This window comes from Lepisosteus platostomus, chromosome 3, assembly GCF_059453375.1.
Source record: "Lepisosteus platostomus isolate fLepPlt1 chromosome 3, fLepPlt1.hap1, whole genome shotgun sequence".
Lineage (NCBI taxonomy): Eukaryota > Metazoa > Chordata > Actinopteri > Semionotiformes > Lepisosteidae > Lepisosteus > Lepisosteus platostomus.
In genome coordinates, this window is record NC_142613.1 from 46501065 (window position 1) to 46528817 (window position 27753).

Consider the following 27753-nt stretch of genomic DNA (forward strand, 5'->3'; position numbering starts at 1 on the left):
AATTTGTCACAAGAACGCTGCTCCTTATTTCTTGAATTATGTTTCACAAATATTGTGAAAGACACTTCATGCTCTCCTCCTGGTAGTGCAAATGTTTCCTCGTGTCAAGTCAGATTCAGATAAATGACAAGAAATATGCTCAAGCCAGAGGAAAAAAAAATCACAGGAGAATGAGATAAAAATCTAAGGAAAAAAAGGACTGGGGGTTTCGCCGTACCTGCTGGAGCTGGTGCATCCAGCCCTCTCTGCCAACAAGCTCCTGATGGAACACTACAGGAGCAGAGTTCAAGCTGAAGGTCCCAAGTTCCCCCGCACTCCCCTTTACAAATGGCAGCAGGTCTGAATTCATCTGCAAGAGAACAGAAGATGGCCACGTCATTCAACAGCTCTCTGAACATCATGCAAGGGCCCCAGACACACATGCTCTTCTTAAATCAAACACGTTTTTACTTTCCACGTCCATTTTACTCAGAAACCTCAGATGTTATATTATAAGTTTTATACTGTATGGAAAGGTCTGCAGGTATTTTGGAAAGCCTGTCATCATAAAGTGGCACAGTTCTGAGAAATGGTTCACAGACACCAAAAAGTTAATGTGGATGCAGAATAAACAATCTACAAGTACTGTATATACTGTATAAGAAACCCTAAAAGGTACAACTACAGTATATCATTTTGAAAAGGAAAAAAGAAAATGGCTCTATCTTTTGTTTGACTTCTCTATTTGCTTCAAATTGTTTGTAAATTATTTGTTAGTGATACAAAAAATCTCACCATATTCTTTAAAACATACGGTATCGCTGATATTTTCATATTGACACTTTTGGTAACTTATGATTCTCCCAACATTCACACATGACATACTGGTTTTAACATGCTGTATTTTTTGTTGTTGCTCCTAATGTATTGTTACTTCCAGTTCTTGTGTGAGAAGTGCAGTCATATCTGTCTTCTGCAAAGTGTGATTTTTCTTGGCCCATGTCTGCCTTTTTTTCTTCTTCCATAAATTCTGAACCTATCAGTTTGCACCCTTCACTCTCAAATCAGTGAAGAATGTGGCAACACACATTTCAAAACCCACTATCTTCGAAATGATAGCATGAGAATGAAGCAGGGCGTGCGTGTATGACTAGAGCCTACATTTATCTCACAATGATCCAGTACTGAACACCTTTGTATCTGGAAGACTGTAAAGCAACTTGAACTGCATTTGGAGGATTAATGCTGAGGCACCTCTCAGAGAAGGCTTGTAAATAAAACACTAATCAATGATGGGGATTTGGATTATTGCTATCTTTTATTTGAAAGCCATTGGTCATTTAGTCTTAAACACTCATTCATTTTATTTTTTTACAATCATTTATGATATGAGTTCAAAGCCATGGATGATTGAATCAGCCAGCAAGTGTCCATTAATTCTGTGTTACTGATATACACCCATGTCAACGTCATTAAAACATGCTGGATGGGTGCATGTTCCTTCTTGTTCACTGTTTTTTTATCCCTAGGGTCAAAAGGCTAGAACTGCATTTTTGCAAAGAATAGCTGTGATCAAATTAATGGCAAACACAAAATAAATCTTACTAATTACGACAGACTTTGAGTGCTTGAAAATGCAAAAAAAAAAGGAACTACAGCAGATCCAAACTGTTACACCTTAGGACATAGGATCATATACACAAAGAGAGAAAATATCCCTTAAGATATTTCATCTATATTCGTACTGCTGAGAAGTAATTATGGACATAAAAACATTCTTCTCTGTGGGTGCCCATTTTTTCAGTTAAAAGGTATTGGTAATGTCACCCATAATTGATGTGACGAGCTGAAAAAGAAATAACAGGAAACAATTTAAACTGTACTGTACATTCATCTGGTTCCTGTCACGTTCAATAGACCTAACAGACCAGAAAGATACAGAGAAAATAAAAAGTCAACCTTTATCTTCACACATTTTTTCCCTAGAAAAACAGAAATGACTGGAACTACATTATAGAAAGTCAGTGAAGAAAAAGCTACACCACAGATTTAAAAGAGAATGGTCAACTATTCCTAATGATACTTGCTTTGTTTATATTTTGTACATCATTACGATTATAGTAAACAATCATTTTTTATCTCATTTGTCAATCAGTTTAAAATTAGCAGAGCAGATTTTCTTTCCAATGAAAAAAAAACATGTAGGTCCATAAACTTTACTGTGACCGTAATGATATAAACATGATGCCATACTTAATAATGACTCCTGATTTGCATGTGTGGTGTCCTCTGAAAGATTATTATTCATCACTGGAAAGTTGATGTTCTCTTCCCCAGACTCTCCCAATCTGCTCTAATGCCTTTCAAGCAGTGCTAAATTTCTTCCTGAAGGAAAAACCCATCACCTTGTGTCCAAGGGCCATGTGCTTGCCATACTGGAATGCCAGTGCCTGAGACTCTTCGTCATGCTTAGCCAGCTCCATAGCTGCCTGACAGCTCTTTGCCAGCAAAGCACCATGGGATAGAAAGGTCTGCTCCTCCCACGAAGCAACAGTGATGTCTTCTGTCACTTGGTCCTCCTGAAAAGTAAATAGATACACCAATCCTTCACCTGTGAAAATGTAAAATCCAGTAAGACAATCCACTGCCAAAGCCTTTTTTGTCACTATTACATGTAAAGGGAAGAAATCAGTAACAGTAACACGATACATTTTGCCACTTAAAATTGAAAAAGGGTTCTAAGCATTGGCAGTTATTAATTGATTGATGATAACTCAGGTAAGGATTGCATTAGTTATATGGGCTTATCAAAAACTCAAACATTTTCACAGCTCATAACTTCAAGACTCAAGCTCCACATAACGTCTATATCAGTTATTTCTAAATGTACTGAAACTGAAAGAAATGAACCAAACTCCCAGACGAGTCACGAAAATAATGCAGCTTTTTACTCAAAATTTGTTTCTGTGAAAAATCTCGACAGTTACTCAAGTCCAAAATACAACTGACTCCAAGACTAAAATAAAAGCACAAACTCAACATTAGTACTTCCAGACATGTGTCATAATTGAGCAGCTTAGCACAAAATAGCATTTCTAAATATGATGTTATCGCCTGAATATTTCATATTTCCTCAGCTTGTTCAAATGCACTTTAAGGCCAACAGTTTTGATTTCCACAATTTCACAAACGTAAAGCAGATGATTGATGACAGGATTCAGTTATTAAAAATGAGATAGTGTCCCTTTCAGCTCAAGATGAAAAATGAACTCTCCATTTCATTTTATTAGAATAAAAGAAATACAAAATATTACTGTTAATAAGGTAAAAGGGAGAAAAAAGGGTTATTAAAGGACTTGGTTCCATTATTAAATTAAAAGCAAGTCACATACTGAACTTGAATCAATCAATCCATCAATCAAGTCAGTTTTATTTTTACTGTATATAGTGCCTTTCAATCCAGAACATTCTCCAAGCTTTTTACATAAATTATACATATAAAAAGAACCGTGAACAGAAATACAATAAGACCATCTATAAATGTGAAATTAAAACAAAGAAAGAAGATTAATTAAAGGCCATCATAAACTTAAGTTTTAAGGCATGGTTTAAAAACATCAGCAGAAGTAGCTTTTTTAATATGGTCAGGAAGAATATTCCAAAAAGGAGGGACTGCCTCTGAAAATTTAAATGATCAGCATGGGACTGATTTCCCATTTCTACTGGTTTAGACATATGTGCTTGCATATACTGTATTAAATTATTCAAAATTGAACTCCGGGTCTTCCAAATGTAATAATTGAAATTAACGCAAGCTTTTGTCCAGTAAATACCAGTCTGATAAGAAACCAGCGGAGAATAGTTTCCCCAACTGTTAACACCTATAGTGAGATCTCTCAAAGAAGCAGCATATGGTTTTAGTTGACAATTATCTTTTGCTTGCATTCTGATCTTCCTGTTTTTAATTAATCTTTTCACCCACAAGTATAAGATATTCATGCAATTTTGTCTTTCAAAAAGGGGTCCATTTTAAATGTGTTAATTTTGTTTGAGAGTTCAAGAACAAAATTTAGTATCAATCAGATATTTTAAAAAAATAATAATACAGTGTATGATATAGTAGTCATATATCAACTATATTATTTTATTTGGCAGCCTTTCACAGTCTGTGAGACAGGCAGTTTTCCTGGTCTGAGTTTACCCAAATTATATTAAACTAATGCTGCCTGATGTCAAGGATTTGCAAATAAAAAAGACCTGCAACGTTGAATGGGTGAATGAATAATGGCTGCTGAGCTCTGCGCGCTTGTTATCCCACACATCTCTTTATTATTACCTCACTAAATGAAGCATTACTTTTCATTCTGATGACCTGCTGCAATAGTGACTCTGGTCACTGTGGTGTGACAGAGCCAATCTTCAAATCCTCCTTTGCCAAATGACGCGATCATCATGCAGTTAAAAAAAAAATGTAAAAAAAATCGAGACGGTTATAATCTTCTAAAGCCAAAAAAGTTAGCACGTGAGTGTTCTATCGGACTTATTGTGTTTCTGAGTTGCTGTCCATGTACACAATGAAAGTGCAGTCTTCAGGAAGTTTCCCTTTATTTCCCTTTTATTTCCATTTGTGGGTCTTTTTGTACGCCCCTTAGTTGGTTTACTTTCACCTATTCAGAGATTTCATGAAGAAGATGGGTGGTCTATTGGCAAAATCTCAGCCTGTTCTTTTCTTTTCAAGAACACCACTCACGTACTTACTGTATAGTGATTGAGTCCCGTAAAAAGCCTAGAAGGAAAAGTCAGAATGGCATTTTTCTGGACTCACCTTAGCCGCACTGGTGTTCTCATAATAAATGCCTTGCACCAAGTCACCGATGGCACTGGAGACGAGTTCAACTACCTGCGGCACAAGCACATGAAAAAATATTAATTACTAAACAGATAGTTATTTAAGACCATTTAGGCAACCCACATCTAGTGGAAACAGAATAGTAAGCTGACAGTAAATATACAGTATCTTTTCATCATACTGTAACTTGCCAGAGATAATATCAGAATGCAAGAAGAAAACAGCTCCTTTCATCAATAAATACTTTTGGGCCCGGTCAGTTCGGGCAGACAAGAAAGACCCTGTTGGTTCTGCCTGTAGTAGACATTATAGAATATGTATTTTAAGATCATTATACCACAGGGAACAATGTTACCTTAATATATCCCCTACAGTGCACCATGGAAATGGCTATGGAAACTCTTTTCTAAAGCCATTACAGAACATAAGAATAAAAGAAAGATTTTAAACAGGAGGACATTTGGCCCAGTTAGCTCATTTGGTTGCTAGTACATAATTGATTCAGCTGTTTCTTAAAAGAAGCCAGGATATCTGCTACAACAGCATGATAGGGTAGCTTGGTCCATGCTCTAACATTCCAGGTAGTTCATGTACAATTCACACACTTTGGTTAGCTCAGGGGGCAAACAGATTTCACATACAGTACATTATATATATATTCTAAATTGCAAATCAGACGTAAATCACTGATTTTCCTACTCACGTTGAATAGAGGAATACAAGATGGTCTTTCATGTGCAATAACTGAGTCTTATTAGTCAAAATGCTAGCATGTTTTAACATCTATACAGACCATCTGATGTTTCTACAAAACACATTTAGAATCCGCACTAATCTGGGGTCTTATTTATATCCATGTCATTCTAGTGCGTTACACCAATATCAAGTTGCAGGCTGGTGATGTTGCACAGGCTGAGGCCATTGGAAACTTCAAACACAGAAATGCTCCGAGTCAAAGGGTTAATTAGAGTCTTGTGAAAAGAGAAAAGGTCTGCTGACACACCTCTCCCCCTGAGCCAAATTTAAAATGAGGCAGAAGGCAAGGATGCACTTGGAACTCAGTTTGAAACTGCCATTTTCCAGAAATACAAGGAGATTTACTACGTAATAAAAAGCCACTTGATTTCATCTTTCGGTATCACTCATAATCGGTTCTCCTGAGTGATTTAGTAAGTTTTCATCTGAGTTTTCATCTCAATAGGTAGTGTCAGAAGAAAGACTCTCTGCCTTCAGTGCTCACCTCCTATCCACTCAGACAGGACCCTATTAGCTCTGTGAGAGTACAACACAATTCAAAAGCTCTTGAAGCTTTGACAAAATTTGAAAAGAGCACACCAAACTAATAATTAAATAGGACATTACAAGTGCCTCTTCTAAATGAGCACTGTTAACATCATCTTACAAATACCATTTATCTGAAGAATAAAGTAAAAATCAATTAACTTAATTCAACAGGACTGACTTACAAGCTACTTACTAGCATGACAGTTCTCCAAATAACACTGATTCAGAGCACAGAATGCAAATATTTAATTTTACCCCTCAAAAAATACACAAAGATATTAAGCTTTTATGAGCCAGCCACTCTTTTTCTTTACAGTTTAGAACAGCCACTTGCTTTTCTATATACTCCCATAACGTGGGACCACAAATGTAATTTTTACATCTCATCTCTTTTACATCATAAAAGAACTTTCCAGTACCCACATGGGAAGAAACCAGAAAAGTATAAAGAAGGACAGGGCAAACAATTTTAAAAGTGATGACCTACTGAGTGCTAAGGCATATGTGCCTAAATATATCCACAGACTCCGTCACTTGTGATGGGTATGTATGAAATGAGCGACCTTTCGCCATTCGATGTGCTATAAGCTCCACAGCGACTCGCGGGAGGTTGAAGCTCTGGTCCGATGAGTGGAACATCATCCCTGCAAGCCTAGCCATCAGGTTTTGCCAGGCCAGCTCACCAGCTGAGTGCCGGTTCTTGCAGAATGCCAGCCACAGTGGGCTGGTGACCTGGCCCAGGCCGGAGCTTGCAAACTTGTACAAAAGCCACGTACGGGGGACCATCATAGCCGCAATGCATGTACACCTAAACTACGGGTTTAAACTTCATGTAAGTGAAGAAATTAATTTTATCCCACTAGGCAAGTCCATTGTCCACTCCTAAATATCATACACTAGACTTTTATGCAGATTTCTCTAGGAGCAATTAAACGGTCTTGCTTGAGCATTCTCATAAAGGGGCCCCTTTAGAAGGAGTTAGAAAACAGATTCCTCCTACAAGGGACTATTTATCAATTGCAATAGCTGAAGTCATTCCTTATGACTGGTCAGTCATTTCTTCTTTTCCCCAAGCTGATGATGGAAAAACTCCTGTGTCACATCGATACAGAGAAAGTCATGTAAAATCACATTTCTGTGTCGTGCTTTGATATTTCTCTCCTCGTATTTGCACTGGTTTCCTCCAGATGCCTCGGTTTTTAGAAAATGGATGGATGGTAGCATACAGCACCACTGGTGGAGATACACTGTAACTGCTTCCAAAATAGATGCAGAGTCTACACAGGATGCAGAATTCTGTTTCTTTGGAAAGCCTTCAGAACGTGCGCAGATCTCGAAACTAATGTACACATTTGCCGCTGTTACACTATATGACAGTGCATTTAACAGAATGTTTGGGAGTTTAATTCCAAGACTTATTTTACAAACTAGACATATTAATCATTTTTAGCTACCCAGCTCAAAATGGTTTTAATCAGATTTGTATTTTCGTCTTTTCTTACTGAGGACAAAAAGTGATGTTAACACTAAGATTGCCAACACTAAACTTCTAAACTTTTCTTTTAAACAGCAAGGTGGCTTCCAGCATTAATATTCACACCGTTCTGCAGACTAGAATTCACACACCCCATTTCCCACTGATCTCTTCATCTGGTGAAGCTGCTGTTTAACCTACAGAGCTCGTTGAATACACTGCATACATTTGATTTCATTTCCTATTCCCATACTGTAATTAAAAACATTAAGCTGAAAGGCTCAAATAACTTAAATAACCAGATACATTGCATTATCTTAAATAGCCTGGCTAACTGCTCAGCCGTACAGAGGATGCCTAATTAGCCCAGTCCCTCTTTTTAAAATGGTTTCCAATTATTTTCTATACCAGTAAAAGGAGCGTCCTTATTCGTCTTTTGAAAACTGCAGTGAGAAGCAGTAAAATAAGAATATATTATACACCAAAAAAACACCCCTTTTCATTAAATCCAGAAGGTTTTTATTTGAAAGCCTGGTATAAACACAGTTCTTTCTGAGTCCCCTTGCCCTTTAGGTAACCAGATCCTTGAGGAAATATTGAAGCAATCTGAGCTCTTGCAGAAACCAAAAGGACAATGCTCCTACAGTGTTACCAGATGTGCTGTCTTAGTTAACTTGGGAATAGAGAAAATGAGGGGCTTTTTTTGGAAAGTATCAGATAAGCCCCATTCCCAAATCCAGGCGGATTGAGTATCGCCAACAGGTCTATGAAGGACTGAAACTCGAGCTGCGCCTCCAGATTGTATTACAGTTTATACAAGCAACATCCCAGGATTCCTCTGATGGCTGGGACACATAATACAGATCAATCACTCACTAAAAAATGTTATGGTTTGTGAAACGGTCTGAGCCAGGAGACCAGCAGCCTTGGTAATACGAAGAGGAATGCACGAAGACACCAGGTCTCGCGCTAAATGTCAAAGTCATAGCATGAACTTTTAATTCTTGTGACTGTGTACGGATAACTATAGCAGCCAAAGCCCCCTTTCAGCACTCTTTTCTGTCCAAGACACAACTCCAGTGAAACAGTTTCTTTCTGCTTTGCTTCGCTTTAAACATTAATTACTGAGACTGCGGTCCTGATTACTTCAACCACAAAATTTTACTTGTTCCTCTGGCACAATAGAAAGATAGAAAGAGAATCCCCCTCCCCTCCCTTTACCCTTTCCCACACTGACGTTGACTGTTGTATCAACAAAAAGCTGTCAAGAGCCATCTCGTAGGGCTGTTTAGCACATCTGTCAGGAGTGCCAATTTGCGGGCTGATTGATTCAGAACTTGTCAAAGGCTGTCATTCCTCTAAAGAGTGAGATGTATGTGGTGAATCTGCAAGTCACTCTGCAAAGAAATACCGGGGATTCCAAAGACATGGCATGAAATTTCAAGTTCAGCAGACGACACTATTAAAAGCTATGGTGCACCTATTAACCAAAGGCTTTGCCCACCCTCTTGTCCTGCAATAAAATGTTTTAGCAGAAACAGAAAATACATGGCTAAGGTAGTGAAAGGAATTTGCCATTTGGAAATTGTACATCGCACCTTTGAAAATGCCCCAGGGAAAGGACAATTATATGGTAAACACTGTTTAAAATACCAGGGTAATGTTTTGATAAAATACAATTAGACAGCAACATAATACTGTATGTAAAAAGAACAGAAGCTTAGTTTCCTGCCTTGAGATTGGCAAATAACTCGACAAATGTTTTTTGAGCTCAGTTCTTCAAGAACACAGAAGAGCCCAGAATACAGTTACATCTAGAAATAAAGAAATATGGTACATTTGTTTTAGCCTCAGGTTTGATTTGAAGTTGCAACTATCTGAGTAGCATTAAGTAATAATAATTATAATTAGCTACAATGAGAACTACAGAAAAAAGCTCCCCTTGAAAGAAAAAGTCGGACATTTTTCAAAATAGTTAAAAACTTATTTGATTTCTAGTCAGGACCTCACTTTTCTTTAGGGGTCCCGTCAAGATATTATTATTCTTATCACAGAATGTAGGAACGGAAGCACTACAGTGTGCGTTCAAATAAGAAAAGGTGCTGCACAGCAGCTTTAACACTGTTGCTGTAGTGGCTTTTTCTCCAGTGACAGCCTTGTGGTAGATTACTCTCATTAACTTGGTGCCCCAAGCATCTGAGCCTTCTCTCTCAACCAAGGTGCTCTACATTGGAGTCCTCTGCCCTGCACTTACTATAGTGGAACAGGTACAGGTATCACTCCTAGGAATGCCAATAAGATGCTTCCAAAATGCTATCGGACAAGTTCTAGTCATGAATAAAAATAGCCTTATTCATAAAACAGTAAATATACCAATAAACCTTGACAAAACACAGACCAGGAGGAGGACTTCTTGAATGTTACACAACAACGGCACAAATTGTTTCAAAAGGCACATCTTTGTTTTAACAGTCACATACCGGGCCTACGCCCTGTCAGAAAAAAAAGAGCAAAATATACTGTATAATGATGTATTTAACTATCCCACAAATCTCAGACGACCCAGCATACGTATGAAGATAAAGCACCTATTTAATTTAATTTAGCTTTGCGTGGCTGTGCCACTCAAGGGATATTAAATGGGTCTGTAACTGAGCCCCACAGTGTTATAATTCATTGCCCCATTTTTCTTTTGCTCCAAACCGCCTGCTGTGTCTCGGGATCTGCTTCCAGCCTGGCCTAAACGGCTGGTGGGGTGCCACCTTGCACACCACCCCGACCCGCTCTGCCAGCCAGCTCTCGCCCTGGAGCACCCAAAAAAGCACCAGCCGCAAAATTAAAGCAATAAATAATCTCGCAGACTTGCGCGCTGCGTGGCGTTGTTTTTATAAATGAAGTTCCTGAGAAACAGGACAGATTAATAGCACCGAAGAAGCAGGCACCGCAGCAGCAGGCGGCCACAGTGTGGGCTTCCAGAACACTCTGCCCCACACTCACTCGCACACTGACTGTGGCGGCGAGACACCGTGTTGTAGTGCTAATGAGGTGGCTCAAAGTCCCTCTTCTTCTATAAAGACTATGCTTGCGGGGCATGGCTTGCCCTGGACGAAGCATCTTTTGGGTTTCGTCTGCACAATATAACACACAGCTGGTGGTGGCAATTAAACCTCTGTGAAAAATCTTTTTTTTTTAAAAAGCACCTTCAAAGAATCGCAAAAAAAACACATTTAAAGCACTGCATTAGCAGACTGATAAGATTCAGAGTAAAAAAAACACTCTTACACTCTAGAAGCGCAACATGGTTGAGGTAAAATACAAATGTTTATAATTGCTGTGTCATTATCTGCTACAGATTTCAATATCCTGAATACAAGTAACTGTGTAATGTTTTGTGGTTGCAATGGACAGCTAACTCCTACAGAACAAGTGCTCACTTTTCACCAGCAGGGGGAGCTTTAGAATGGCATGATAGCTTTAAACTAAATAAATCAACCTTTATTTGCCTTGGTTCAGCTTCTGCAGGCTATGACAAGGGAATATCCATCTTGTGGATGTCTGTGTTTATTCTAAATCCATGAATTGTTAGAAAAGGGCTTCCAATAACAATAAGGAATCACATGACCTTTACATTCTATTAAAATGGAACAATCATATTGTGTAATACTTTGTTGCTCGACTTGAACACAAGAAATTAAAAGTAGAGAAAAAATAAACACATAAAAATCAGAATTTACCTCTTGAGGTGAGCGGATTGTTCACGTTGTACACATAAATAAGCCCATCAATAGGCAGTTTACCTCTTTGTTCCTTTGGAGCAATGTTTTATTAACAGTATAAGCCTTAACAAGCATTTAAGTAGAATCTGAGGTTCATAAAAGTGATACTGTTCTGAATGACATTTTGCTTTCTACATGGGTGCAAGGTTAGTGCCTCTTCACCTTACCTTTACTAGTTTAAATTTCTAAATCAGGTAGAAATCTAAGAAATTCCAAACAAGACTCATAGATATTTTTTAAAAAAATAACTGGATAATGCAAATAAAGATCTGAAAAGTTCCTGGTCAGCTGTGAAAGAGTTGTCTTGGAAGACATCAAATCCTGGCAAAAATGAGTCACAGAAAGTTAAGCTGCAAATCCTGTATAGGAAGTTCAGCTGACAAAGAAACACAGATAACACTCCCTTAAGAACTAACTAGTAAAGCATGCTGCACCTAACATTTGCTACTGCTTCTCAGTTTTCAGTTCCCTAATACTGCATCTTTCTCTGGCTTCTCTTCATTTCTGTCTTGCCATTAATTGGTCTTAGAGTATGATTCTCGCTTAGGGTGCGAGAGGTCCCAGGTTCAAATCCCAGATGAGCCCTTGCGCGCTCTTCACAGAAGCCATATCACCCTGCAACCTTTCTGTTAATCAAGTCCAAGTTTATTGTCATTATACTCATATACAGGTATATGGTATATCGGAATGCTATTTAGCTAACTCTCGGATGGTAAGAAGTATAAAAAACAACAACAACAACACAATTGTATAAGAAAAGAAAGACAGAGACAACAGGCAATGTGCAAACCAACAACAGGTAACAGGTAATGTGCAGAACAACATCAGATGTGGAAAATCATACATCAACAGAATGAAATAAAGGATAGAAAATTATGGGGTGTGAGCTTCTTGACATGTGAGGTAGAGGTAGATTTCAATGTGTGTTTGAGTTTTGGTAAGAGAGAAGGCACTGTGAGGTTCAGATTGTGGGTGAGAGAGGCTGGGAGTTTAATAGTTTGGTAGTGCGGCGGTAAAAACTGTCTCTGGGTCTGGTAGTCCGGATCCGAATGCTCCGGTACCGTTTTCCAGATGTTAGGGGGTCAAACAGTCTGGAGCTGGGGTCTGTGGAGTCTTTGATGATGCTTAGAGCTTTCCTCAAGCACCGTCTGTCATAAATGTCCTGGATGGATGGGAGAGCAACCCCAGTGATGGACTGGGCAGTTTTCACCACCCGTTGAAGGGCTTTGCGGTCAGCAATACTGCAGTTCCCAAACCATACTGTGATGCAATCTGTCAGTGTGCTTTCTGTAGTGCATCTGTAAAAGTTAGTGAGGATCTGGGGACATATCTTAGCTTTCTTCAACGGTCTTAAAAAGTACAGGCGCTGTTGCGCCTTCTTGATCAGACAGGTGGCGTTGAGAAACCATGTGAGGTCCTCGGTGATATGGACGCCAAGGAGTTTGAAGTTACTGACCCTTTCCACTTCCGTCCCTTTGATGCGGATTGGGGCATGTCTGTTTTGCAGTTTTCTGAAATCAACGATCAGCTCCTTGGTTTTGCTGACTTTGAGGGTGAGATTGTTGTCTTCACACCACGTTTAAGGAGATTGACCTCCCTGTAGGCCCTCTCATCATTGTCTATGATCAGACCTACAACTGTGGTGTCATCGGCAAACTTGATGATAGAGTTGGTGTTGTGTTTGGCCTTACAGTTGTGGGTGTGGAGGGAGTAGAGCAATGGACTAAGTACACAACCCTGGGGGACCCCAGTGTTCAGAGTTAGTGTGCTGAAGGTGTGGTTTCCAAGCCTGACAGCCTGAGGTCTGCCTGTCAGAAAGCCTTGAATCCAGTTGCAGAGGATGGTGTTGAGACCCAGTGCACTGAGTTTCTTAACTAGTTTCTCTGGAATGATAGTGTTAAAAGCTAAGCTGAAGTCGATGAATAGTAGTCTTGTGTACATGTTCTTTTTATTCAGATGGGAGAGGGCAGTGTGTACGGCAATGGAGATTGCATCATCTATGGATCTGTTGGGCCGGTAGGCAAATTGGTACGGGTCCAATGTGTTCGGAATGATGTCCTTAATGTGCCTCATGACCAGCCTCTCGAAGCACTTGATGACAGGTGTTAGTGCCACCGGTCGGTAGTCATTAAGACATGTCACTGTGGTTTTCTTCGGTATTGTGATGATGGTGGTTGTCTTGAAGCAGGTGGGGGCTAAGGCTTGGGCCAGAGACATGTTGAAAATGTCTGTGAATACACCCACCAATTGATTGGTGCAGGCTCTGAGGACGCGACTGGGTATGCCGTCAGGTCCTGCAGCCTTGCGTGTGTTCACTTTTAGCAGAGATCTCCTCACCTCATCTGCAGACAGTGAGAGCAGCCGATCAGCTGCGGAGGGAGCAGCTCTGTCGACTGGTTCTGTGTTGCTGGCTTCAAACCGAGCATAGAAGGTGTTGGGCTCGTTAGGCAGGGAGGCATTAAAGGCGCTCACCCTGCGGTCTGTGTGGGTCCTAATGCCTCAGTATAGTGACAGGGACACTTTACTGTAAAAATGCGTCGCCCTTCTGATGAGACCTAAAACCAAGGTCCTTACTCTCTGTGGTCATTAAAAATCCCAGGGCATTTCTAGAAATAAGTAGGGGTATAACCCCGGTGTCCTGACCCAAATTTCCCATTGGCTCAGCAACCATGGCCTCCTAATAATCCCCATCTATGAATTAATATGAACCTATGTAAGGAATTATTATTATACACATCTTTCAGTAGTTTAATGTATGTGGTGGCTCATACATTTCTCTTTAATTTTGCAGCTTTGGCATTCTATTGGCTTCTCTGCCAATTCATTACTCTGCATTGTTTTCATGCTACATCTCCCTCGCGCACCAACCATCTCTCCACCCAGAGAGGTGCTCAGTTTTAGTTTTCCTACATTGGCATACATGTGTCTTTTCAGTGTTCTATTAAGCATATTCAGTTCTTTTGTTTTCAAAAATTTCAACCATGGCCCTTAAGAGTTAGTTGCCAAAAGGGCATGAAATGAAAAGAAACTAGAAGGGTTAGATAGGTTTTCGTGGACAACCCCGTGCCTCAGCTGGGAAGTTTAATGGGTGTAAAGGAGTCAACTGTAAGGATTGTAAGAAATGTTTGGCTTGACACGAAAAATACACTGTTCAGAAAGGAGCATTGCACCAGGACTTAAACAGAAATTTAATTGCTTTAATTCCCCAAAAAAACAGGAAGACCCTACTGAGATCACAAACTGTCGCCCAATGTCATTAATTGACACTAATATGAAATTGTACTCCAGAATTCTGGCCTTATGTTTGGAAAAATACGTGGGGAGCTTATTCACCCAGATCAATCAGGTTTCACTTAGGGAAGATTTGATGTAGAAAATATCAACTTCCTACTACAAATGATACATACATTTAAACATTACTTGTGTGGTCCTATCATTAAAAAAAAGACAAATTCCTAATGCAAGAAATTGTATAGGGTTGGCATGAGAAGGTGGAAAATATATTAATATAAAACGTACAATATATGCTGTAGTCTCAACGGGCTCCTTACACTCCAAACCATTTGATATCTTGAGAGGAAGCCAGCAGGTGTGCCTCCTTATCGCCTATGCTCTTTGCTCTTACACATGAACCACTTGCACAAAACGTCAGGCAGAACACACTACTATCAGCAATTAAATGTAAGTCTTCAAATCATGCTATATCTTTTTATGCAGATGATATTCTACTGCATTTTGCTGATATTCAGCATGCTATGCTGAAACGCCAAACAGCTTTCAATGAATTTAGTGACTTTTGGGGTTTTAAAAATCAGCTTAATAAAATCTGTACATTAATTCTTCTTAATATAGTCATAGGGAACACCACTACTGTCCCCATGCAAAATCAGTCTATGTACCTGGGCCTTATTACTCTCTCTTTAATCATTGTTAAAGATAATGATCCCAGAATATTAAGAGAGATAAAAGGAGATGAAAGAATGATGGTCAGTTTTTCCAGCTTCCCTACCAACTCAAATTGCTGCAGTCAAAATGAACATTAATTTTATTAGGGTTGTGATCCCACTCCCACTTCCAATTGATAACTGGGCCAAAACTGATCAGGCATTTCCTGTGGAATGACAAACAACCCGAGATCAAACTTACCACACCACAGTGTGCAAAATTTAATGGGGGCTTGGCTGTTCCTGATTTTAAGCTGTACTACTGTGTTTTTGAGTTACAATCCATCAGAGTTCACGTTGCCTTGGAAAGACATTGAGGAAGAGTGCAAGACATTTTATTTGAATGTCTCACAAGAAATGTATTCTTCATTATGGTCCTATCATTAGAAACTATATCTATCTCACTATAACTATTTACAGGGGTAAAGAAAAACACATGGGCAGTACATGGCACCAACACCCACCTGTCTGGAATCACGCCACTTTACGGTCGGGTAACCATCCCTTTGTGTCCAGCCTAAGGTCTAACAAGGGAATTGATATCCTTAAAGACATATACAATAAGGATGGGCTTATAAAAGTACAAAAATGAATATCATGTTTTAATGTACCAGGATCACCTTTCTTTTATACCTTAGGTTATGCTCTGCTTTTTGAGCTTACAATACATCCTACAGTAGACTGAGTCCTGGACAATTTCTCTAAGGGACTGGTATCAACTATATATTTTTATACCTGCTTAAAGCTCCATATAAACCAGATGAAAACTCCCCATATTGTGGGAAAGAGAAACTAGAAGGGTTAAGCAATTGGACTGCAGTTTAGGACTATTTAATGCCTCAAACAAGTGCTAACCACCAGATAATTCATTTTAAATATGCCATAGAGCCTACTGCACATCCAACAAGAGATACAGGACTGTGTACCCCAGACACTATATGCAAACTTTGTACTTCGAATGCACCTGGCACTTTTATGTATGTTTTTAGGAGGTGCACAGAGGCTAATCACTTTTGGATTGAACTGATATTTGTATTGAAACAGACCACTGGATCCAGTTGTTACTACTCAATGAGGACTCACGACTTTAACTAAAGAAGTGTCAACAGAAAACCTGTTAAACATTTGGCAGTGTCTTTTGTGTATCATGTTATAGTTCTGATGTTCCTTGTTAAACTCAAAATAGAAAGTTGATCTCAAAAACAACAAAAAAACCAAGCAGTCAATCACGGCCAGTGTTGCACATGGAACATCGAAGAGAGGACAAGTCTCCCAGTTCGAGTTAAATAACATTCTCTTTTACTACTAATCATATGTTATTAATTTCATGTGATGGATTATGATTCAACTTCATAAGTGAAAATGGGGTGCTTTGTTCAGCATGATCTCCACCACAGTTGCTTGTGAGCCGTGAGACTTGGATGCCAAGCTGTGCTGTGACAGGCAGGAGGAAGATGTCAAGTTAAAACCAGGGGGTCCAGACGTTGAAGAATGAGCTGACATCTTCTGTTAGGTGATCTGCCAATTCCACTTGTCCTAGTTGTTTGTTTTAACATTCGGCGTAGTTGTTTCCAATTTCTCTCCATTCGTCTTTTCTCAAATCGTTTTGCTTGAGGTTATCAGAAAGCAAACGTCTCTGATCCCATCAAATCCAGCATTAACTTTAGAAGAAAAAAAATGCATGCCTGCGCTCCAAAGAGAAATCATCTGGCAAACAAGTGGCAAATAATTAGTTAAATGGTACTGGGTGGGCTACCTTTGTCTGGCAAATCCTTAGCTCGCTGTAAACCGGCAACCCCTGAGGTCTATTTCATTTTCATAAGGGTCTGGCAATGCAAAAAGAGGGGTCAACAACGCATGATTTAGAACATGTTTGTATTGTGTTGTCTTCTCTCCTTGTACAAGCATGTGGTTTGTTAATCGTGGCATGAAAAGTATATGTTAAGGGGGACAATAAATGTTGATTTGAAAACAATATAGTGTACACACTTTTTCCTTCTTTCTTTTTCTTTGGTCTGTGGAAGGTCTTGCCAGTAGATTCAAATAATTCAAAACAGGATCGATCCGTTGATTTAATCAATCAGCTCTGGTCTGGGCCAAATTGACATGGATTGCATCTGTAAGTGGTGTTTAACTATTCTGCATGGACTGTTTCTACTTTCATCAATATCGGGGAGCACATGGCTGTCAATGAGGCTTCCAGGCCGCAAGGCCGGTTTAGTGACAATTTCTTCTTTCCAGAAGTTTACTGGTCTGGATATAGCTTTAAAAGAGACAAATATGGCACAGAACAATAATGTGATGTCCGGGGTGATAAACGCATGGAAAGTCAATGTAAACTTGGTGGAAGACGCTTTGATTATCGCATTTTATAAAACCTTTATAAAATCTGTATATTCCTAAAACTATTCAAAAAGGCAAATTAAAATATTTGTGCATTAAACCTGCTGAAATAAGCCCAAATCTTCTCACTAAAATATAGCAAGGTTATTTACATTAAACCCAGAACTCTTTCATACTGAGAGTAAAACATTCCTCTAACCTTTCAATATTGCTTTTCTTTACAGGTGTGGAAAACTAACTGCAAGCCTTACAAGACTGTTGTGAAAAGCTAATTATGTACACTAAGGGGGTTAGGTTTCTGCTCAACTGTACCTCCTCCACATATTTGCTCTAACAGGAGTCCTGAACTCTCAAAAAGACATAAGATTGCTTCAAGGCCTCTTGTCAATCTGATTGGCATGATACAGACTTAAGAAAACTGAATTCACCAACTGCCAAAAGCTAAAATGGAGACCCTGTTCATTGATGGAAATTACCTGCACCTGGGCATGTGGCAACAGGCATGTGGGTCAGATACCTGGAATCTGTTCCCCTAAAGATGACCTCTGACTCAAAGCTTGCAATAGGTTTTAAAGTGTGGGACTCGCTATGAAGTTCAAGGTAGAATATAGAACACAGTTAACAGACAAACTAATTAGTTAATTTCTACCCTACTCTCATGGGAAATAGACCCACAGAAGTTCTTTCACGGAGAGAGAAATGTAAAAATAAATATTTGAAAAAATGAGAATCTAAAACATGATAGGAGATAGCCTGTGTCTCTCTATTTATTGAATTATAAATAAGGATTAATCAGATTTTAAACAGCTCTTTAAACAGAGAATGTAGATTATAAATCAGTTGACCCTGCTTTTATAGTGACGACTTAGCCCGATTGAGAATCAGCGGCAGTTTTTTTCCATGAATATATTTTAGAGTAATTGATTTACTGCTTTGATTTTAAATGGGTATCATTTTTCCCCAACATATGTGTAAAAATAGAAAATTATAAAATGTATGATGATATTTATATAGCTGGTCTAATGCCACAATGGCATAGCATCTGTACAAGAGGAAGACTTTTATTTGCAGAAACCATTACTGTCACCTGCACCTTTACCAAATACAGAAAAAGATGAGCCAGTATTGCTCAGTATAGGTACATGGCTTATCTAGAGAAGTAAGAAGAATATCAAGGTTAAATGTTCCCAGCAGAATACAGCTGATTTCAGGCTCCCCGTGAAAAACATCTCCATATAGCAAGCACCCAAGTTCAGTCTTGAAGGAGAACGCTCAGAAATCAGATCACTTCCTAGGCCTTTTCTGATTGCCTTCAATGTTGAATGAAGCATTCAGTGTGTTAACTCTCAAAACTTTGTTACTTCAATATGGCTTTAAGACAGCTACTTGAGGCAAACTGGACAGAAAGCATTTCTCCAGACGGAATCCTTTCAAACTTCCTGTACCTACTGTAAACAATCTCTGAGTTCTAGGAAGATCTGCACATCATCCACAGAAACACACCAAGTACCTCAATCACATATTGAGTGAGATGATGGCTATGAGATTGACTCCACAGCCAAAACATTGTGTCTCTTCTCTTTTCCTTCCAGCATGGAGTAAATTTTTACCTGTTCCTTTTCAAACGCATAATCAAGGGCTGAACTAGAGCAAAATCCCACAGACCTTGTGGCCCAAGGCACAGAGATAGTTACCACTGACCTAAACCTTATGGAAAATGTAACACTGTAGCTCTTCACCTTTACTGTAGCCTGGACCCCTCTGGTTCACAATATACAGTAAGTTCTCACACCTCTTCAAAAATTATTGAAGCAGGTTACTTCTTTAAACCTAAGATATATCAAAACTGTAGAATGCATTCTGTACATAAATAGAATGATATATTTATTTCAATTTCACAGTAAATAAAATAATCCATAAACAAATACACACTTTTATACCTTAAGATACCAAGGTTTGACGAAACAAAGGAGTTGTACAGTACCTTTGTGTCTGTGCTTAATTTGCGTTTTCAATGATTTAACTTCTAAAAAAATCACCAATGTAACACATTTAGACTTTTCTGCAACAGCTCATAGACACGGTATCATACTGGGCACAACACACAGCTAGCCAGCTTTTTTAACTTTTAGGTCACTTGCATTTCTTGGTGTACATGTGGGAATGAATGAAGTCTAGGAAACCTGCCACCTGCAGCTCCGACAGCAGTGAATACAAAAACACCGCTACTTCAAAATGCGAAAGAGACGACAGTTATGGCAAACAAAACTTAAAGGTTAAAACAAGGAATACAGAATTTCAGCAGTTGGTATCTTGGGCTTATGAACATTGTAGATCAGTGATTGACAGTCCTGGATGGTCAGTGTGTCTGCAGGTTTTCAGGGCTCTCTGAAGCACCAGCACCTGAAGAGCTGGGATCATTTGCTAAATTGGTCCCATTAAGCCAGATAATGAGCTGCAGGGGAATGAAAACCTGCGGACACGTCAGTCTTCCATGACAAGGTTTGCCTATCCCTGTTTAAAGCATAATTCTGATGATCATTCAGAAGGCTGACATGTAGGATAACTCAGGGACACGGAAACAAATAGAACACTTCCTTAATTTATGATATAATAATTATAATTATAATTGCTTACACTTATATAGCGCTTTTCTGGACACTCCACTCAAAGCGCTTTACAGGTAATGGGGACTCCCCTCCACCACCACCAATGTGCAGCATCCACCTGGATGATGCGACAGCAGCCATAGTGCGCCAGAACGCTCACCACACATCAGCTATCAGTGGGGAGGAGAGCAGAGTAATGTAGCCAATTCATAGAGGGGGAGTATTAGGAGGCCATGATTGGTAAGGGCCAATTGGAAATTTGGCCAGGACACCGGGGTTACACCCCTACTCTTTTCGAGAAGCGCCCTGGGATTTTTAATGACCACAGAGAGTCAGGACCTCGGTTTTACGTCTCATCCGAAGGACGGCGCCTGTTTACAGTATAGTGTCCCCATCACTATACTGGGGCATTAGGACCCACATGGACCACAGGGTGAGCGCCCCCTGCTGGCCCCACTAACACCTCTTCCAGCAGCAACCTTAGTTTTTCCCAGGAGGTCTCCCATCCAGGTACTGACCAGGCTCACACCTGCTTAGCTTCAGTGGGTTGCCAGTTGTGAGTTGCAGGGTGATATGGCTGCTGGCCCAATGATATGAATACAGCACAGCTCCTTACATCCATCCATTTTCCAACCGCTTTATCCAATACAGGGTTCTGAACAAGAGGCATAAGGCAGGACACACCCTGGATAGAACACAAGTCCACAAACACAGAAACTCAGGGCCGGTTTTCCCAAAAACCACTTAAACGATCACAGTGTTTGGACTGTGGGAGGAAACCAAAGCACCTGGAGGAAACCTATGCAAACTCCGCACAGACAGTACTCCAGGTCTGGAACTGAACCCAGGAGCCCCAGCACTCAGAGGTAGCAATGCTAACCACTGCGTCACCCTACTGCCCCAGGTCTGTACATGTGTGACCCATTTCTAGCAATGAAAAGACAAGAATGTTCATGGAACATGGTTATATAATTTAAATATAGACAAACCTTGTACCACACCACTTTGTCTAGAAGGAATCCAATTCAATGAACTACAATACCTAGGAATCTAAATGTTCCTTGAATTCAAGTTATGTGCTGCAAGCTATAATATATAAAACGATACTAGTCTAGACTGTTTGTTAGTGGAGAAAAAACACCAGCAGGAAATGTATACACACACATGAGCATTATTCGAAAGAAAAACGTCTTTACACAGGCTGAGGCAGATTCAACAATGGCATGAAATCTCAGTGAAACACGATATTTTCAATTGATTTCTTCATTATGCACATTTTGCAAAGTGATTTCAACACCAGACCAATTTGAAATAGAAAACAGCAGGCAGTGTTACAACAAAGATTTTCTGAGCCACAGTAAAGTTGCTGAATATGGCCACACACACTTGCTGAAGATTCTGAAGTACTTGTGCAGCTGATGAGAACGAACAGCAGCTGAAATACCTGCTGTGTTATCGGTAGAGAGAGGGCTTTAGTTTCCACTTTGTTCACAGCTGTCTGGTAAACAAATCCCACCACCTGCTTTGCACCTAACTTCCCACACACAGCATACTACTGGTCAAAGCATTCAGTCAGACTGAATAGATAAAATAGTGTTCTATTCAACCATTGTATATAAGAGAAGCAGATAAATCATTTATTTCTTAAAAATATCAGTAAGATGTGGGGATTTGCCTTTTAAATTGGATACAAATATTTTACTTTCATTCTATTTAACAAATTAATTTGATCCTTTAATATGAACATCTGCATACAGTATAAGCAAAGTTTACTTTAATGGGAAATGAAGAGAGGAGACCCATATAAAGGTGGTAGTTCTGTTTTTTGAATGTGTATTGTTCACAAAATAAAACTACACATCTCAATTTGGAACCTACAGCTGTTACCCACAACAAAATATTAAACATCTTTTTCCCAAATTTCTTGCAACTTAGGAGTTGTGGGTCCACATAACACAAACTTGACATAGTACAGTAATTGCTCAATTCTGTCACAAAAAACTCCTGCAGCAAACAGCAGAAAGAAATTTTGAGTGTTTTATAACTTGAATGAAAACCAAATCCCTTGACAGGAAACAAGTGTCTTTAATTTCTGTTGTGCTGTATGTGTGTGAAAAACACCAGTGATGGCTCCATATTAATTATCTAAAGCTCAGACATCATTTGTATTGCTGAACTAGACCCTGTTGTTTTACTGCTGCTATAATAAAGCTTATACTTAGAATTTATTTTATATAACAGGAAAACAAAGTAATTGTCGATTAAAACATTTTATTTTATTTACTCTGTTGCTGTGACTCCTTTAAAACTTTGAATGACAGGAGTCCAAAGGAAATTAAACTAAATGTCTACAAATTATTTGGTCTTAATTCATTATTTATAAGTATATTCAACATTTTCTATCAAATATTTCTAAGATTATGTATATGAAGGTCAAAAGCTTTTAAGCAGCAAGTTATTTACAGATAGACTGTGGGTGAAGTCAGTACTGATTTTGAACCCATCTTGATATGTCATATATATTTGTCAAAAGACAGTCAGCCCAAGAGATTTCTTCAGAATTGACAGTAATTCACAAGCCACAGGAGACAAGAGGAAACTACACGGAAGTACATTTGAATTAGAGAACAGGTGTCACTTCTTTACCCAAAGAGCTGTGGGAGTATGGAACAAGCAACTGTAATTGAAGCAGATACCCCGGCTTCCTTCAAGAAATGGCTGGATGAGATCCCTGGATCAAATTGACTTCTAACAATAAAATGGGACAGAATGGTCTCCTCTTGTTTTGAACTATTATGTGATTACGACAGTACTCATCTTTACTGCGATTTAAAAAATCAATTATCACTGAAAAACATCATAAACTGAAGAGGAAGGAATCCCATTGCGATGGCCGTCAGATGAATGGATATTTTATTAAGAAAGCTATGTAGTTCTGACGGGAAGCATGTGCTGCTTCACAAACCAAATTCAAGTAATAGCACAGCGCAAACACTGTGAATTCTCCGACAGTTGCATGATTTAAGGTCAGCTTAGAGATTTTACATCGCTGTTTTTCCCAAAAGTAAAGCCGATGCTCAGACGTGTCTCTTCTGTCTTCCACTGCAGTGCAACAGAGCTGAACATTTGTTCTCCTTTGCCTCCCAAATTGCTTCCTGGCACAATTCTGCTGCCATGAACCTTGGAACAGTGTCTGTACTTTTGGCCAAGGCATGATTTGGCTGGCAATTGTATTTGGCAACAATCTAAATATTGCCATAATGCAATTGTTTAGTGCATCACATTTTGGAATGTTATATCAAAGTGACATGCTCTTCATTAAAAGTTTTCTCTCAAAGTTGAGAATGGAAAGTATGTATGTTCTTATTTCTCCAACAGCACGTGCTATCTCTTCAGCGGAACCGATTCCCCATCAAGATGTACAGCAGATTTCTAGAGGGGAGTACCCTTTTCAGAATGCAAGTATTACACAATAACAGAATCAGAATCGCTTTTAATTTAACAAATATGGACAGCTCAAAACCTGTCATAACAGAAATCGGTTTTGCCTCACAAAGGTTTAAGTTTATATTATGAGCAGGTAAAAAGGTGCAAAAGCTCTAATAGGGAATCTTTACCAGCCTTCTATTAAAAATAAATTCTACTTGAACTGAGAGTGCAACTAAACATGAATTAAGATGGATCACTTAGACTTTTATTTAAGCAAAAACTGTATGATACTACTGTACCCCACACATCCATCAGAAATACATCCACAATGTATGCACTATGTACAGTATATCGACATATACAGTACATAGACAAAGATTACATGTTGACACAGTATACCAGTACATACATAGTGTTTACTGGTATTCAAGAAATAACTTTCCATTTTATTTGTATACATATCTATATATAGAAATATCGTCTAAACACTTCTCTTGAACTTTAAATGTACAATACAATGCCCTTTTTCCATATAAAGCCATTTTAAATGTGAACCATTCACTTTTTGCACCACTTCTAGGCACCAACTTTATTAGATAATTTCTCATCAAACTGTTATTTTCAAATGACCATTGATACAGTCTATAACTCACATTGCAGATCTTCAGTTGTCTGTATCTTATTCTTAGGTGTTTTATATTTGCGTGTGCCAAAACACACAGAATATCATAAATGTGGAGAATATGGGCAGTGATGTCTTACCATGACCAAATTGTCCCATATAATGACTTGAAAGTGCATGATCCTTTTGAATCCAAAAAAAGCTAAGTATATTGATGTGTGCAGAGCAAAAAAAACAAAAACAACTATTAGCAGCTATGGCAGCTGTATTATCCAACCCATTGAAGCGTTTTTCTGAACATGCTAAAATGATCTCTAATTTCTTGACATTGTTATAGCAAAAACAAGGCTTCCCATGGGATGAATGTTAATTTTGTTTCTGAAACAATGAGACTGATGTTAAAATACAAGAGATCCAAACAGAAGGAATTAATCACAAAGACAAGACCAGAAAAGTTCATTACGCTTATTTTTGTCTGTGACTAATAAATGGAGCTGATGAACAAAATGAATATGATTACAGATGAGAAGTCATATTGATAGATGGTAAGCCTTTTTTCTGCCAATTACAAACAAAAGTATTGGAAAATAAGTATTTTATCTCCTTCAATACCTGGAAACTCTACTTAAAAATAAAGAAAGTTCTAAGTATCAGCAAATTACATAAGTGTAAGTGATGCGAGTATTTAACTACAGTCAGAACAGCATGACCGTTCCCACAATTCTCGTGGAGGGAAAGTACAGTATATTTATACACATCAATGGGAAGGAGAGCTGACCAATATTGGACAATGCTGAGATCATCCTGGGATGGACCGTATTTCTTGTAAAGATATGAATCCACAATAAAAACAAAATAATTTCATGTTAATTAAGAACTAACAAGGTATCAATCGTACATAACAGCTCCACTCAGCTCTTATTCAATGAAATGTAATAGTGAAATATATTTTAATTATAGTGATTATTAATTAGTATTCCAAGAATTGGAATAATAATAATAATAATAATAATATCCACTCAAAGCGCTTTACAGGTAATGGGGACTCCCCTCCACTACCACCAATACTAATATTGAATACTAATTGAAACCCAATTGAAAACCATGAAACAAGATTTTCTTAAGAATACTAGTAACAACTGGAACTTACAAAACATCACCTCCAAATGCACTAAAAGCACATTCAACAGTGGCAGTCTTGCAGGGTATTCTAGGCTCTAAATGCCTGACTTCAAGGTTTAGAAATTTCACCTGCATTCCCTCTCCTACCATCCCTAATTAAATGAATGTGACCATTTTCATTAGGTTTCCGTTTGTCAAATTAGTGCTAAAATCAAGCCACTGGTGCTTCTTAGCTCAGATGTAATACACTAGCTGCCACTAAAGCAGACTGGTGAGCTGTGCTGCATGATGTACATTCACATTCACCGAAAAAGAGCTAAGCACTTCAAATTACTATGGCAGACTTTCAGTGTAACAGTGATTTTTATTCTAATCGGAAGCATAAATCTCAGCCAGTAATAAACAGTACAAAGAATGTTTAAAAATCAAAGTGCTTCGTAGGGCAATTAGTCTCCAGTCCTCTAATATCTACAGGGAAACGCCTGAGGAAAAATAATTGACTTTGCTAATATTACCCTTGGCAATAAGAAAACAGATTTGCATTTCATTATCGGTACCGAGTCCCTCATCTAATTGTTAGCCCCAAATGTGTACAGACATAAATGATGAGCTCAGAGGCCCTGATCAAAGAATCTCAGATAATTCATTGTGAGACTGAAAGAATTATTTACTTAGTAAAACTGACAGGTAATCCAAACTTGTAAAGATAATGCAAGTATTTAAAAAATGGCACTTGGTCCTAAGTCACACAGTGTACTAGGAAGCAATAAAATGGCAAAATGCTTGCTTTTCATTATAAAGAAACAAAGGCAAAGCACTCATTTTTCTTTCATGGCTACAGTCAGAGGAAGTGTAAGTTCTAATTGGAATCTGTGAGCAAAACCTAGCCAAGTTCAGAATTTGTCATTGCTCTTGGAAAATTATTTGTCATTGAGTGAATCAGAGCACAGTTTTTTTTTCTTCTCTTCAGGGGAGGATCAGCTTATCTTATGCAAAAATTAACTAATTTTAGGCTGGATATCATGAACACAGTTAGGGTTAGGGCTAAAGTAAGGCTAGAATAGTGTTGAAGTAATTGTTCAGCATTCAGTTTTGGTTAAGGATATAGTAAGGTCTTTAGCTTAAGAGCTAAGACATAAGTCTGGGGTGATGACTTATATTTGTAATTGTACTTCATACGAATTTCAGCTATTACTGTAGAGCTATACCTCATAGAAATAATGTCACAAAATAATAAAGAATATGTTGATCTTTCATCTTGTTTATCCCAATGGAAAAAAAAACAGATCTTGTGTTGTCCTTTGTCCTGTGATTCCTCGTCTCTACCTCGTTCGATCAAAATTTCAACTCCCATGGGCCAAACTAAACAAAAAGTGACAAGCACCTAATTTTTTCAGACATGGTTAAAGTCTGGATGATCTGTTGGGGGGGCTGTGATAACTTAAGTCTTCCTCAGGTCTCTCTTCTATAATGAATAAAAATACAAAGCCCTTGAGTTCTAAAAATTACCACAACCTAGGTTTCTACAAAGCATCATCTCCCAAACAGCTAGAGCAAGTTGTTTACATTTTTCCTATCTTCGGCAGTAGCAAAGTGATTTAGTTTGTTAGGCTAAATTGGAATTCAGTTCTAAAGCATTTAATTGGAATAAAAGTCTACAGATAAGCTGACTCTTCACGACCAGGAGTGGACACCCTTAACATACAGACACCAAACCTACTCTTCTAATTAACAGCGCCTCAAAGTTAAAATGCTACTAATAAAGAATCTATAGGAGAGGTTAAATAACCACCTTTGCTTTAGTACTGCCTCAAATGTTAAAATTGAAAGATACTTGCACATGGGATGTGAAATGGAACTTATGCAATACCTTTGTGTTATTCAGTTGAGCCAGACCAGTACAGGCATTGGCTAAAAGGAAATCCCCACTTAACACTGCCATTTTGTTTCCAAACTCCATGTCCTTCAGAGGGCCATCAGAATTGATCCAGTCTTTCAGGTTCACTATCCCACGATGCACCAGGAACGCAGTGTGGATTAGCTCAGTTATCTCAGCAAGGTTCCGCTGGCTGCAAAACAAAGGAAGTAAATACGCTAAGAACATATAACTTGCACCCCAAAGAAGACACCTAAAATCCAAATTGGCACAGGATTTCCAAAACACCCACTTTAGCATATTCTAATGTAAATGTGTATATAAAAAACATCACTGTAAAAGGTGTGTAAATTGTTCATTAACTTTTCCCCCCTCGATACCAGCATCAGTATAAACTGTACATCTTGTTAAGTCACATGCTATATCATTTTACAGCTGCCTAGGAA

The 27753-nt window shown here is 38.6% G+C and overlaps 1 protein-coding gene across 1 annotated transcript in view; it reads right to left on the bottom strand.

Annotated features, from left to right (window-relative positions):
• The window catches only part of pdss2 (prenyl (decaprenyl) diphosphate synthase, subunit 2), a 72508-nt gene that overhangs the window by 4904 nt on the left and 39851 nt on the right, over positions 1-27753 (bottom strand). The window contains exons 3-6 of the mRNA XM_088625742.1: positions 27302-27500; positions 4805-4879; positions 2385-2558; positions 218-349 (exon numbers count right to left, since the gene is read on the bottom strand). Of these exons, the coding sequence (XP_088481868.1) occupies positions 218-349; positions 2385-2558; positions 4805-4879; positions 27302-27500 (580 nt within the window). The remainder of the gene's footprint in view (positions 1-217; positions 350-2384; positions 2559-4804; positions 4880-27301; positions 27501-27753) is intronic.